Source organism: Thermobia domestica, chromosome 8, assembly GCF_964235325.1.
Source record: "Thermobia domestica chromosome 8, izTheDome1.hap1.1, whole genome shotgun sequence".
Taxonomy (NCBI): Eukaryota; Metazoa; Arthropoda; class Insecta; order Zygentoma; family Lepismatidae; genus Thermobia; species Thermobia domestica.
The window spans coordinates 284,492,639-284,506,677 of NC_137461.1; the positions used below are offsets into that span (position 1 = coordinate 284,492,639).

Genomic DNA, 14,039 nt, shown 5'->3' on the forward strand with positions numbered 1-14,039 from the left:
TGTTGAAATATTGGTTAGTTTTTGTTTTATGCAGAAAAGTTCTTTAAAATAATCCAAGAAAGAATAATTAGAATGAAACTACATTTCGGAATCGTTCTCTTACAACATTCGTTTAGAATAAGCTCAATTATTGGAGTATATTGAAGTACAACAATGTAAGGTTAGGTATAGAAGAAATTAACATGTATTTCTTACAGATGAACGTAGTATTGTGTTGTCCACTTCAAAGAAAGATCATCTAAGGTGCTGCACAATTATCCGAAACCATTTACATTTTAATAAAATATAAGCCATTTACAATCTTGCACTCATATGAAAGACTATCCTTTGGAATTCATTTTATATTAGCAACTAGCGATGCTTATAGCAGCCTCTAAATAAAATCATATTATTTTATACTGATGTATTGTAACCTTATTATGTACAATAGTTCTATATATAATCAAAATACTAATAATTTTATTATTAGTTTAACGATTTGTTTACTTTACTGAAAATTTAAAATTTATATCAATATAATTCTAGAGATTCGATTTTGTTGAGTACGTAGAGATTTTAGGTCTGGCGTTATTAAATTTGCTTTCACTGGCTGAATAATAAATGTAACATGGGAAACAATAATTAAGAACAGAAAATAAGTGTATAAATATAACAAAATAATTACATTACAAAGTGTTTGGTTTGATTAGTTTATTATTATTATTATTATTATTATTATTATTATTATTATTATTATTATTATTATTATTATTATTATTATTATTATTATTATTATTATTATTATTATCTTGTAAATTCTTATCAGAGAAATCCCATGACGAAATTATGCATCTATTAGGTTATCGAAACGAAGAACTTTTATTTGATATAAAACTTCATAATGTTTTGATGGGTAAATTACTATTAATAGAGGCTGTAAATCTTTATGTTCCTAACATGTCAGTCAATAAGAAATTTCAAATTTTTTAAATGTAATCCTATTCCCAGAGACATTTCAGTATATAAATATTTGACAAGTGCTAACAATTACTCACATATTATTGATATTTTTACAACTGATTTTCTTTCTATTCGGAGACAATTCACAACCTGTCACTTGTTACAAATTTTATTCTGAGCTCCTTCGTGGCTAAGCGGTTAGCGTACGCGCCTTTGACGTGGGAGACCCGGGTTCGATTCCCGGCGGGAGCTCATGTGGTTCGAATTCCACGTTAATCAGTAGGTCCACGTCTCATATAGCCTCGCTGCTGAACGGGACGTTAAACTGAACATCAACTCAACTCAAATTTTATTCTCTTGTGCATTTATGGTTTGTATTGGTTCGTTTTTACTTTACTTCACTGTTTTCCGTGCATGAGTCTTATTATTATAGCTATATTTTTTATTATTAATTTTGTCTCTATTCTGTTTTACTTAATGTATTTTCGTATCTTTAATGTTTTTATCTTGGTTTTATATGCATGCTCTTTTGTTTGTATTGTTAATTCAAACATTATTACTTTTTGGAAATTTTAATTGGTCTTATTGGTATTATTATTATTATTATTATTATTATTATTATTATTATTATTATTATTATTATTATTATTATTCGAATATAATTGGTATTACTATAATAATACTCTTCGACTTATTACTGGGATAAAGAAAATAATTCGAATTATTTGGATCAATTATACCAACAAACGAATAATTATTGAGAAAATTGAAAACGAATATTCAGTTTCGAATGAAATCAGAAAAATATTCGAATTATTCGAGTAACGAACATTCTAAAATTATTCAAATAATTTTAACATCCCTCGTACATATATTCTTACATAAATATATTTTATACTAGTTTTATTTCATTACTTTTACTTAATAAAAAGAATATTCATGTTCTTATTTACAATACCCAGAGACGCAGCCGAGTTTGCAGCATGCCTCTGTACTATAACTAATACGGCCTTTCCTCATGAGATGTCACTTCTGTTTTTTCTGTGGTACCTACGACAAGGCAACGGCTTATATCGAATTTGGGCAGCTGACGGTGGAGCGCAGGAAAGAATGATCGTAGGAGGCACGCAACAATTATGTCTTAAGATGGCGGAAGAACTCACAGGTATTGTATTGAAATACATTGAACTTGTCGTGAATGAGTCAAATACATAAAATCACATGCATTCGAGTTTTAAGATATTTGTGAAAAATCAAATGAGATCTTTAAGTTTTACGTTCCACGGTTGTGTTGGCTAGGCTAAAGGACACGGTGATGATGATAAATGAAGGAAATAGTGGAATGAAGAAAATGGGAGGAAACAGGAAAATCCCGGGAAAACCCACACATAGGGTGTTTGTGCACCACGAAATTCACTTGATGCGAGCTGGGATCGAACCAGGGGCCCCACGCACCAGAGGTGAACGCTGTACCACTGAATCACCGAGGCTCTTAAGACGTTGGTATCATATATTTTAAACGAGTTAACTTCGTCGAAAAATCAAGCATTAATTGAGACTTAGAGTTTATTATCTATGTTATTTATCACTCTGAAATTTCTTGTGAACTTTCAATTTTAAATGTAATAGATTACGTTTTTTTGGTAGAGTAGTATGCATACAGTTTGCAAATATTCCTAGGTTGAACGTGTATAATTAATCTAATCTACTCTAACATTAATAAAGATACCAATTATTTTATCTGACAATAAAGCTATTGTTATTGATAACATTATTGAGAGTGTCTCTTTCGAGTTTTAAACATCATAGTTCGATTTCGTATGCAATCTGAGTTTGTGACGGACAAGATCCTATCTATGTATTATCGTGTTTTCATCCCACATTCTCATCTTACCAATTTCTTCATAATCATTCACATCCATTAACTATTCTTTTTTCTTTAAATTGTAGAGCACAACATAAACTGTAAAACTAAAGACTTTCATATTTCACGTTTTTTCTCTTAAATAAAAGTTTTAGTTGAATGACTAGCTTTTAAGAAAAAAATATATTAGAAGAATTTTACAACCTATGTAAATGTATAATATTAATAATATATAAGACCAATTAAAATATGTTGTTTTAACCTTAAAATTGAACAAATTATATATATAAATGAAAGCGATAGCAAGACTTTCCATGGCTTTGGATTGATTATTTTAACAAAAGAAACATTGACCAAAGCTTAAAACCCACTTTATTTTAAGACGCTGGAGGACGAAGAGGAAGGAAGGAACGAGAGCATAGAGAAATTCTACAGACAGTTAGAAAAGAACGGTTACAGCAAGGAGGAGTTAGAGAAGGAAGAAGAACGCAGGAGGAGGAAGAAAGGAAGAAAGAAGAATGAAGAGGATGAAAGTTGAAAATTTCATGGTATAGAAAGTATGGGAGAAGAAACAGAGAAACTGAAGAAGTTATTAAAGAAAGGAGGAGTCAGAACTTATAGAAAGAGTGGAGAAAGTTTATTAAGATCAATAAAGAAGAAGAATAGAAAAGGCACCAAAAAGATTAATGAAGAGGAAGAAGGAGTCATCTACAGGGTATGCTGTGAGGACTGCGATATGTCATATGTAGGAGAGACAGGAAAGAGAATGAAAGAAAGGATAAAATAACATAAAGATGATGTGAGAAGGAAGAAAGATACTAATGCCATATACAAACATGGTAAGGAGACTAATCACGGAATTACTTGGGATAAGACGTAAGTATTGGAGATGGAGAAAAGAATGATAATAAGGAAGTGGAAAGAAGCAGATTGGATAAAGAAGATAGGAAGAGGTAAACTGATGAACTGGACAGGGGGCTTACCTATTAATGAATTATGGCAAGGAAGTTTGGATAGCGTAGTCAAGAAGAAAATAAAAAAAGCCCTTATAAGAACCAAAAATGGCGGAACGTGATTAGTTGGAAAGTGAACACGGAGACTTACAGAATGGGCTGAAGGCCTCAGCAAATAGAGTAAAAAAAATATATATATAACAATGACTATATGTATGTCTGTTAAAAGAATTTAAACTTTTTCATAACAATGACTATATATATGTCTGTATTTTCATTTATGTTCGATAGTGTCTGAAGAAGGATATGTTAGATATCCGAAACCGTTACATATTATAATTTCAAATACAGTGGGTTTTAAGCTTTGGTCAGTGTTTCTTTTGTTAAAATGAAAGTGACTATCTTTGTGACTTAATTACTCTTGAACCACCCAACCTATCTCGATCAAATTTTCAACATAAATAAGGTTCGGGCCTGAGATGGTTTTCATCTTTTCACTTTGATTGTGCAACTTGGAAGGGAGGAGTATGTATAAAAAAATTAATAAAACTTAAAAACACTTCAACCATGAAACCGATCTCGATCAAATTTGCCACATAGATGAGGTTGAGACCTGAGATTGTTTTCACTTTGACGGTAGAACTTAAGGGAGGGAAAGATAAATAAAAATAAATAAAACTTAACAACACTTGAACCACCCGACCGATCTCCATCAAATTTTCAACATAGATGAGGTTCGTGCTTGGGATGGTTTCTATCATTTCACTATGACGGTACAACTTAGGGGGAGGAAGATATTTAAAAATGATCGAAAATCACCGATATAAGTGTCGAATCCATAGTTTTCAGGGTCGCTGAGATGAACAGTGGCACTTCCTATGCCGTTTAAAATCCAAATTTCAGCCATTTATGACCAAAACGAAACGTATTCTCTCCGTGCGAAGACCGGATATTCTGCTAGTATTTTACAAATATTATAAGATGATCGGTGTGACTCAAATCATGTAATTATGTTATTTAATCATAAATTTGATGGAAACATACTTATTATGTCCTCCTAATATGTTTAAATGTCACGATTGTTTTTTTTAAAAAGAACGAAACTAAACAATATTTAACTGCCATTCGTATTTATAATGTGTATACCTTTCTAACCATGCCTCTAATCAACCTTTTTCATTTCTTTTAACCAACAATATATCACTCGATCATAGACTAAAATAATAAAACTTAAAGACAGTATTTAGAAAAACGTAAGTATTAAAACATACAAAACAAAACTAAATCAGTAAAATAAAACTCAACAGTAGTGTTTCAACTTAACTCTTTTAATATGTCACTAATTTAAGTGATTAATAATTCTATAAGTTTATCCTCAATCCTCTCAAAAGAATATATAACTACTCTATTATTCTTAACAATTAACTCCTTGGTTATACAGTGAAACCTGTATATGTTGACCAGCATCAGTTCCATTGAAAAGTGGCCAACTTAGACAGGTGGCCAACTTACAGAAAATAGGTATGATTGGTATATTTTTAGAATAGAATTTCTAGTACTAGTTGATTGTAAAAATTTAATAAGCAAGAGCACGACAGCTACTTTTTAATAGTGTATATGGAGTAATCATAATATACAATACTAGAAAAAATACTACAGTATGTTTAGTATATGTACATACCATTCTCTTTTTCCGTTACCTTTCAACAAGCCGTCAGGTGCCAATAGTTGACAATTTAGATAGTTAGCTTTAACCTTGAGAATCTTCTGGAATTACTAAAGCTCCCCACTGATGAAAGGAGCCGATATAGCTAATGATTTTACCAAAAGAGACAGGGTAAACGAATGCGTACAACCATATCCTGAATTCCTGTACGTGCTTTTTCTTATTCGCGTCTTCCTTCACCATCCCTTTGTCAGAGTGGTGTTCTGGCCATTGACCTCCAAGAACAAATCGTGGGGATCCGTGCTTCTTTGTCTCCAGTCACAAACACGGAACAAAACTGTATTTTGCGTAGACAAGATACTCAGGTAAATTTATCATTATCATCATAGGGTAAACATTGTTTCAATACGGCCAACTTCCAAGATAGATAGGTGGCCAACTTACACAGTAAAAAGTAACAAGTTTTATGGAAAAGTGCAGGTTCAAGACGAACCAGGCCAAGATGAACAGGTGGCCAACTTAGGTGGCCAAGTTGACAGGTTTTACTGTATAAAAGATCAGGATATTCTTATTATCTATTAATGCTTTATAAGTGCTCTAGGATGATTCTTCGTAATTATTTTTTGTAATCAATTTCGTTTATTTCAATTCCTTTATTTGCATTCCTTTTTTATATTTTTTCTACATAATTATGCATAGTACTTTTTCTGGTAGTATGCAGTATCGACACTTTTTTCTGGAGTTTTTTATTTACTCTAACGTAATGATTTTCATTCGCCTAGATACAATACTGTTTAACGTATCAAAACCAAATTTTAAAATTGAGTTTTTTATAAAATTCCCTAAGGTTTCTTTGAATTTTCTTCCTACCACCAAAAATAAAGGTAGTGTACTGAAGAGTGTAAATCAAAATTTACGATTTCCTCAAATGTGTTTTCAACGATTTTATTTATACTTCATAAATCAATACTCTGTTAACAACCTTATAATACGGTATAGATAATTTTTCTAGGAATATTCCAGAATCGATAGTTTACCCTTTGGACGAAGTTTTCCGAAAACATAATTTTGTTCGTATTGCACAAATAAATGTTTCACTCATAACAGCAACATAACATAATTTAATTTAAGAAATTGGAGCGTGAAAGTTTAGTGCGGTGGTTCATACCTCCCATTTATTTTTGTATTTATAAGATGAATTTTTCAATTTAAATAGACGAGAAGACTGAAACAAGAAATGAAACCTTTCAATTTTACGTCTTACGATTATGCCGGTTAGGCTAAAAGAGACGGTGATGATGAGAAATGAACGGAATGGTGGAATGAATAAAGTGGGGGGAAACGGCAGAACTCCTAGAAAACCCACGAACATGGTGTTTGTCCACTCGAAAGCCTACTTCGCGCGAACTGGGATTGAACCGAGAACCCAACACACCACAGGTGAACGCTCTACCACTCAGCCATCGTGTCCCCGACAGAAACAAGACTATATCATTCGTATTTAACAGATAACACATGGCAGTGCCAGCTAATTTCATCCACTGGTTAGATTTTGACGCTTGTCTCAGCAGCCAATCAGAGCGCGTAAAATAACATGTTCATGGTGAATACCTCCGCCTCCTTTCCAGAAGAAAGGCACTATTTATGCATATAGAAATTTCTCTATTAGTGTATATTTCTTCTTTCTTCACTACTCTGATTAACCAATCTGTTCTCATGTTCTACTTTTCTCCAATAAACTTTCTTTAGTTTCAATCTGGCAAGCACGTAATTACTTTTCAACATGACGTCCAACAGAACTGTTCACAGGTACTTCAATCCTTTTTATTTTACCTTCGTCCCCTGTCTATCTGATGTAACATTTAGCGAAAACTCTTTAGTATTTTTTTTTTTTTTTTAAATTAGTGGTGATTGTTTTCACTATTGTCGGACAATTTTATCCCACTTCGGGATATTTTCTACAATCATGTACGTAGTGAAACACACACACACACACACACACACATATATATATATATATATATATATATATATATATATATATATATATATATATATATATATATATATATATATAAAGGGTGTTCATTTATAATATGGCCAAAATCCACTAGTTAAATCTTGTCATATAAACAGATAAAAAAGCCCATATGAACATAGGGCGAAAACCACGTTCTTTCAAAGTTATACGATGCCGAAAACGAGAGAAGTGTAACTTTGAGGCCGCCTAACTCGAAAACTATAAGACATATTAAAGGCGGTTAAAGAAATATCACAGTAACTAGTGCACTCTTTATCTAAATATCTATGTTTCAAAGTTAGGTCGTACAGGCGCAACGAATTTTATAGAGGGAGCTGGGGCACAGATAGGAAATATATATATATATGTTTTGATAGAAAATGTTTAATTATCGGTTTCTTAAGCTGTTATATCATGTACGTGAGAATTATTGTTCGTAAATTTCACATTATCACTAATTTTAATATCTTTAATTATGCAACCACACTTAAGACAGTTTAACAAAAAAAAAAAAAAAAAGTAGTAATGTAAATATGAACTGTAAAAATTCATTATAGATACATATGGAGGTACATTACAAATACACAAAATTTATTATATAACAAATATCTATGTATATATGAATGTATGTATATCTATCTATCTATCTTGATAGATAGATGCAGATATATATATATATATATATATTGGATTGCCTAAACATTTTTTCAATTTTATATATTTTCTGCTAACAATACAATATGTTTAAACTAATTTCTTATTGTTAATTAAATTTTGTTTCCTAGGTTCAATTTCCTTGAACTCCCAGGTGGTACAAATAGAGCAGAATGACAATGGTGTTTCTGTAGGACTTTTAAATGGTGAAAAGATTCGTGGATCTCATGTTATTCTTGCAATACCTCCAGCAGTACAGGTAATAATATCTTATTTTTTTTAAAAAAAATATATATATATACTAAATTGTGAAAGTTGCATTACACTGTTTTCATAGTTGTTTTATTTATATTTCTATATTCGGACGTTGCAATGGATTTTTTGTATTCTATCATTTGCCAATAGTATCCATTCATCTAATTTAGTGATGGGCAAAGTGTGATCTGTGGGCCAGATGCAGCTCTCCGAAAGGTTCTATCTGGCCATCGACGTGATTTATAATGTGACAAATGAAAAGAATAGGGTTACCAGATGTCGTCCTTTTACTCGTGCACTCTCTCCTTTTCGTTGCCTAGAAATGGTACGGTCGGTTTCTTTTTAGGAAAATGAGGAAATGTTCTTTTACTATCAGGTACCTCAAACTCAGAAGAAAGCGGAGGGGCATTAAGTCCTCTTCATGAAGCCCTAAATGAAACGCCTGTTTATAACTAGGTTTCTGCACTCTTTCTGGAGCATATACTGAAACATATGATTTTTTTTTTAAACTTTCGTCGAAAGTACTGTACAGACAATAACAAAATATAACAAAATACATATCTCAGAGAATGAAATACTGCACAATAATATGAAACATGCTGCTACTGCTGCTGCTGCTGCTGCTACTACTACTACTACTGCTACTACTACTACTACTACTATCCATTTCATAAAGATAGGCCCCTGACTTCGTGGTGCTGCCGTGATGTTCAGTCAAAACTTATATTGCATTGTCGTACCTCGTTGGAATTCCTGAAATGTTGTCTTTTCAATACTTAAGACATAAAAATTTTCTTTGTACTATGTAGTGAGAAAAAAATAAAAATTAATGAAAAAGTGCGTATTTTTTCGTACTTTTTTGGTAGATCAATGTTTATAGTACTATATCTCAGAAAAGAGATCACGTGAAATAATTTCCTGTGTACAATATCTAGATGCATCCATTAATTGTAAGTTGTGAGAATTTCAATTTTCATCACTTGATACTTTTTGTGTAATTAAAACAAATGTACGACGCTCTGATCTCCTTTACCATGGTAGTTAGAGAAACGTACAAAACACTGCTCGAAAATTTGGAAGTCTAGTGTTCCAAATATTTGGAACTATTAACAAAAAAGGGTTTAGTTGTAGAGTATTTATTTTTTTAAAAAAATTCTTTTACTTCAACATGTTCTCTGCGTTAAGCGGTGAGCCATGTTGCAGCCCAATCTTTAAATTCCCCGCGCTTATATGAAGAAACAGCATACAGTAAGTGGAAGTGCGGCAACGCTGTCGTGCAGTGTTGTCGCGTTCAGGAAGCTTGTAGCGCGAAGCTTACTTCATAAGAATGTAATAGGAAAAAGTATTTATTATAACCTTTCACAAAATCATAAAAATAATAATAATGCATTACACATCTCAATTTAATCGAAATAAAACGTTGAAGTAAAACATCCAAAAACTCATCTCTTAATCTATTTACTTCATTCACTTTCGTAATGGGTTTGTTGACTCATCGCTGCTCCTGTTATCTTCCTGTACACTTATTAACAATGGCTCCATTTTTACCTCAAGATCTATCCGTATACACACTTTCCAGCTTACGAACATGTTAAAGGTTAAAAAGAAATGTATCCTTGGCAATCACGTGTTCACCCAAGTTCTGCGATCAATTCCCCTGCCGAATGTATACAATAACACAGAATGGGTCCTTTGTTTTCTTTCAACGAAAGAAAACTATGCAATGTGTAGGTGACGAGGGCTGTATTTGCGTCTAATCACGTTGCACTGATTACGCCTTCAACACTTCCCTTCGGTTCGTAGGCGTCAAAAACTTAGACATGCACTCACACCATATGGGTTCATTGCAATGAGACGGACGAATGGGCATTTATATTTTCCTTAGTATATGTCGTGGTTTTTGATTAAAAAATATATATATATATGGATATTCCTTTACGAGCGGCGGTATTACAAAAAGAAGAAGCAAAATTTTTAGCGATAATGAAATTGCAGAACTGATGAATGACTCCAACTCAGACGGTTATGAGTTAGTAATGAATAGTAATGACATTGATTATTCTGTGTTCAGTGGCGTATTCGGGAGTGAACAAGATAGTAACTCTGTTTCAAGTAAACCTGCGGCTGCGCCGGGAAAGAGAGAAAAAAACGTGTCGTTCCTATTCAAAGACAGATTCTGATGTAGCTTGGAGCGATAAAATTCAAGTAAATGCAAAACCCCTGTTTAGTGGTATCCCGGGAATTGATCAAAATGCTGGGTTATCTACAGAGTATTCCGCATATAAAGTGTTTCAGCTGTTTTTACCGATGAAGTTTTATAGTAAAAAAAAGTTGAATTGATTTTGAGTTGAACGTCCTGTTCAGCAGTGAGGCTATATGAGACGTCGACCTACTGATTAACGTGAAATCCAAACTACATGAGCTCTCAAGGAATAGTAGTAAAAGTTATGAATCAATACGCAAAACAGCAGATTGAGAAAAAGAAAAAATACTAAAACAAAAATCTTTGTTTTCTAAATGAAAGCGTGTTACTTTAATTAAAAACCAGGAACTTTTTACACTAATTATTCACATAATCCTTGCACGGAAGCCAGCTTTACGCGATTTTTACAAATCAACTACGCAAGAGCTATTAGTATGTCTGTCAAGTGGTGGAACAGATCTTCTGTGAAGTGTAAACTCAATATTACATATCAACTAAGGTTGTATCATATAATAAAGTTTATGCTTGTATTTGTTTCTGTGCAAGTGTATTTTGTACTGCGTGCAGTAAGTGAAAAACTGACAAAAAGCAACAAATTTTCGAAGACCATCACATGCAAATCCAAACAAAATAAGAGTTCGCTTTTCTAATTTTGAACATTTGGCACATTTTCTGTATATCCTGTTAATTTCTAAGAAATTGGTTTAAAATCTGTGGAGACATAAAATTTTAAAAATATATCTAAAAAGTGCCGGACAGTGTGCGTGACAAGTTTAAATACCCGTCCATCTGAGAGTGTATACGCGCCAGGAAAATGTGGCAACGTAGCACTCCGTATAAACTGCGATAGCGAAGGGCGCAAAGCTGAGAAAATCATAATGTCATATTTGTGATTGTTTATCTTTTAAAACAAGTCAAAACAGTTTGGTTGAAAAAGCTACTTTAAGATCTTTCTAAAAGTTTTTTAAGATTGTTAATACACCGCAGCAATTCAGAGATAATGATGTCTCACTTTTTACTGAATAACAAGAAAACTACTACGTGTTCAGTAATGAAATTTTCAGAACTTACAGGTAACATATGCATCTACATATGGTGCACAGGAAATTATTTTATGTTATCTCCTTTCCGAGATATAGTCCAATAAACATTGATTTACCAAAAAAGTACGAAAAAATACGCACTTTTTCATTAATTTCTATTTTTTTCTCACTACACAGTACAAAGAAAATTTGTATGTCTTAAGTATTGAAAAGACAACATTCCAACAATTCCAACGAGGTACGACAATGTAATATAAGTTATGACTGGACGTCACGGCAGCACCGCCAAGTCAGGGGCCTATCTTTATGAAATGGATAGTAATAATAATAATAATAATGACAACAATTCGACAATTAATGTCTCAGAATGGGTAGAAATTACCGTCACATGTTCCATCTTGCCAGGGCACACAACTTGCAGATCACTGGACTAGATGAATAAATTTTGATATTCTTTATATAGCGACCATGTTCTCTTTGCTGATATGTTAAGATATGTAATATATATATATTGTTGAAAGTTTATTATTTTGAAACTGAATCTTGATTATAATTCTAGCTTTTTATCTTTCAGATGAAAATTCACTACAATCCTCCATTGACATCGTTGAGGCATCAACTTTTACAGAGATCTCCAATGGGAACTGTTGTAAAATGTATTGTAACTTACGAAAAACCGTTTTGGATTCAAAAGGGTTAGTTCAGTAAAATTTCATAGTACTATAGACCTATATACTACGAGAATGCTAACTTGAAAATACTAATTAAAGGTAAAATATTTTGTTGTTTCCTTTCAGGAAATAAAAAAGGCATTATAAATTTAGAAACTCGTATGAAATATAACATTTAGAGTAATGATTCTTCTTTATATTACCAGGGAGCAGAAATGTTATTTTTCTAATGTTTATTTTCATTTAATAAATGTATGCCTGCATAGGAAATATTATTCTTGTGAATTGTAATGTACTATGTTGGTTTCAATTAATAAGATTCACTCTTGATTTCATCAGACAGAGATAAATAGACTGAAATAGTGATGACGTCATTTCCTCTCCGTTACCATGGTGATTGCCATTTTATTTTCTATACAAACTTGAGTGTGAAGTAAATGAGGTCTTGTGTAGTTTCATGTACATACCAACAATGGCTGTGAAATTATTTAGAATTTTTAAATACTTTGAGGACGAAGTAAAATTGGTGGAAAAAGGCGAAAATCCTCTTGAATCAAATCACGTGTCTTCCGTTCTGTATGATGGCGAATTTAAATATTTAAGAGACAGAGTGAAGGCAGAAATAAATAACAAAACATATGAAGTGGAAGTAAGTTCGTATCCGTTATTTGTTAATATAAATACTTCGATATATTGCACAAAAGTGGAGCAGACCTTATGTAAATATCGTGATGATTTATCTGTATCATGTAATGTTACAATTGTGTGTCCTGGTGAAATCATACTGGCTCATTTATTTTGCCTTAGTAATTTTATGTTTACAATTCAGAATTTTATGTTGCTTACAGATTATGGAAAGTCTTTAGTAAAGAATTCTAGGATATTGCTTGTTCCATTTGTGCTCAATTACATTATTGTTAGTACATATGTCAGCCGTGCAGATTAAGAATATGGGAACCACTTGGAATAAATTTTAGCATCACTCTCTTTGTGTAAAAATACATAATTTTCTCTTTATGAAACAAAATATTACTTACCTAATTGTTTTTTTCCCATCCCCTTTTTTCTGCTTCATTCATGGGAAATCTAAAAATTTACAAGTAACCCTTTCGCCATAATGTTTACAATCAGGTATATAACATATAACCATTTTTACGTTATTTTTCAGCCTTTGCTCGCGTTTGTATAGAAAATAAAATAGTGATCACCATGGTAACGGAAAGAATATGACGTCTATTTCAGCCTATTGGTGAAATATATAGCAGAAAGCTTTTAGATTGTCTTAGTTCTTAACTTAATGTATTATATATGTCGTGCAAAAAATTAAGTCTTTTTAGTAAATACTTTTATTATATTTTTACAGCCTTCGATTATCACTAATAAAATTATGCCTAATGAAATGCGCGGACTGTCCTAAAAGTTCTAAGAAACGGTCAGAGATAATATTGTAATTGCAACAAACGCATGAGCACTACGAGGCCATATCTATTCTGAACGCGCAGGGAAACGTGGATCGCCACTTGTCCGATAGCCTAGTTTCCAGAAGCACAAGAAGGAGCAAAGGTGCTAGTGACGTGACAGCACGGAACAAAAGAAAGTTCGTGTAGTCATCACGTTTTTGATGAAAAGGGATTAAATACAACAATTATCAAAGTCGAATTGGAGGTAGTGTTGGAAGACTCCGACAGAAAATCATTTACCACTGTTAGGAAGTTGACGACCCTTTTCAAGTTTGGATGGAACAGTGCTGAAAATGATTTCTGCAGTTGCT

At 32.4% G+C, this 14,039-nt stretch overlaps 1 protein-coding gene across 1 annotated transcript in view; it reads left to right on the plus strand.

Moving 5' to 3' along the window:
* Positions 1 to 14,039, plus strand: part of LOC145693655 (amine oxidase [flavin-containing] B-like) — a 65,722-nt gene that overhangs the window by 35,501 nt on the left and 16,182 nt on the right. The window contains exons 4-6 of the mRNA XM_081769879.1: positions 1,902 to 2,104; positions 8,228 to 8,355; positions 12,172 to 12,292. Of these exons, the coding sequence (XP_081626005.1) occupies positions 1,902 to 2,104; positions 8,228 to 8,355; positions 12,172 to 12,292 (452 nt within the window). The remainder of the gene's footprint in view (positions 1 to 1,901; positions 2,105 to 8,227; positions 8,356 to 12,171; positions 12,293 to 14,039) is intronic.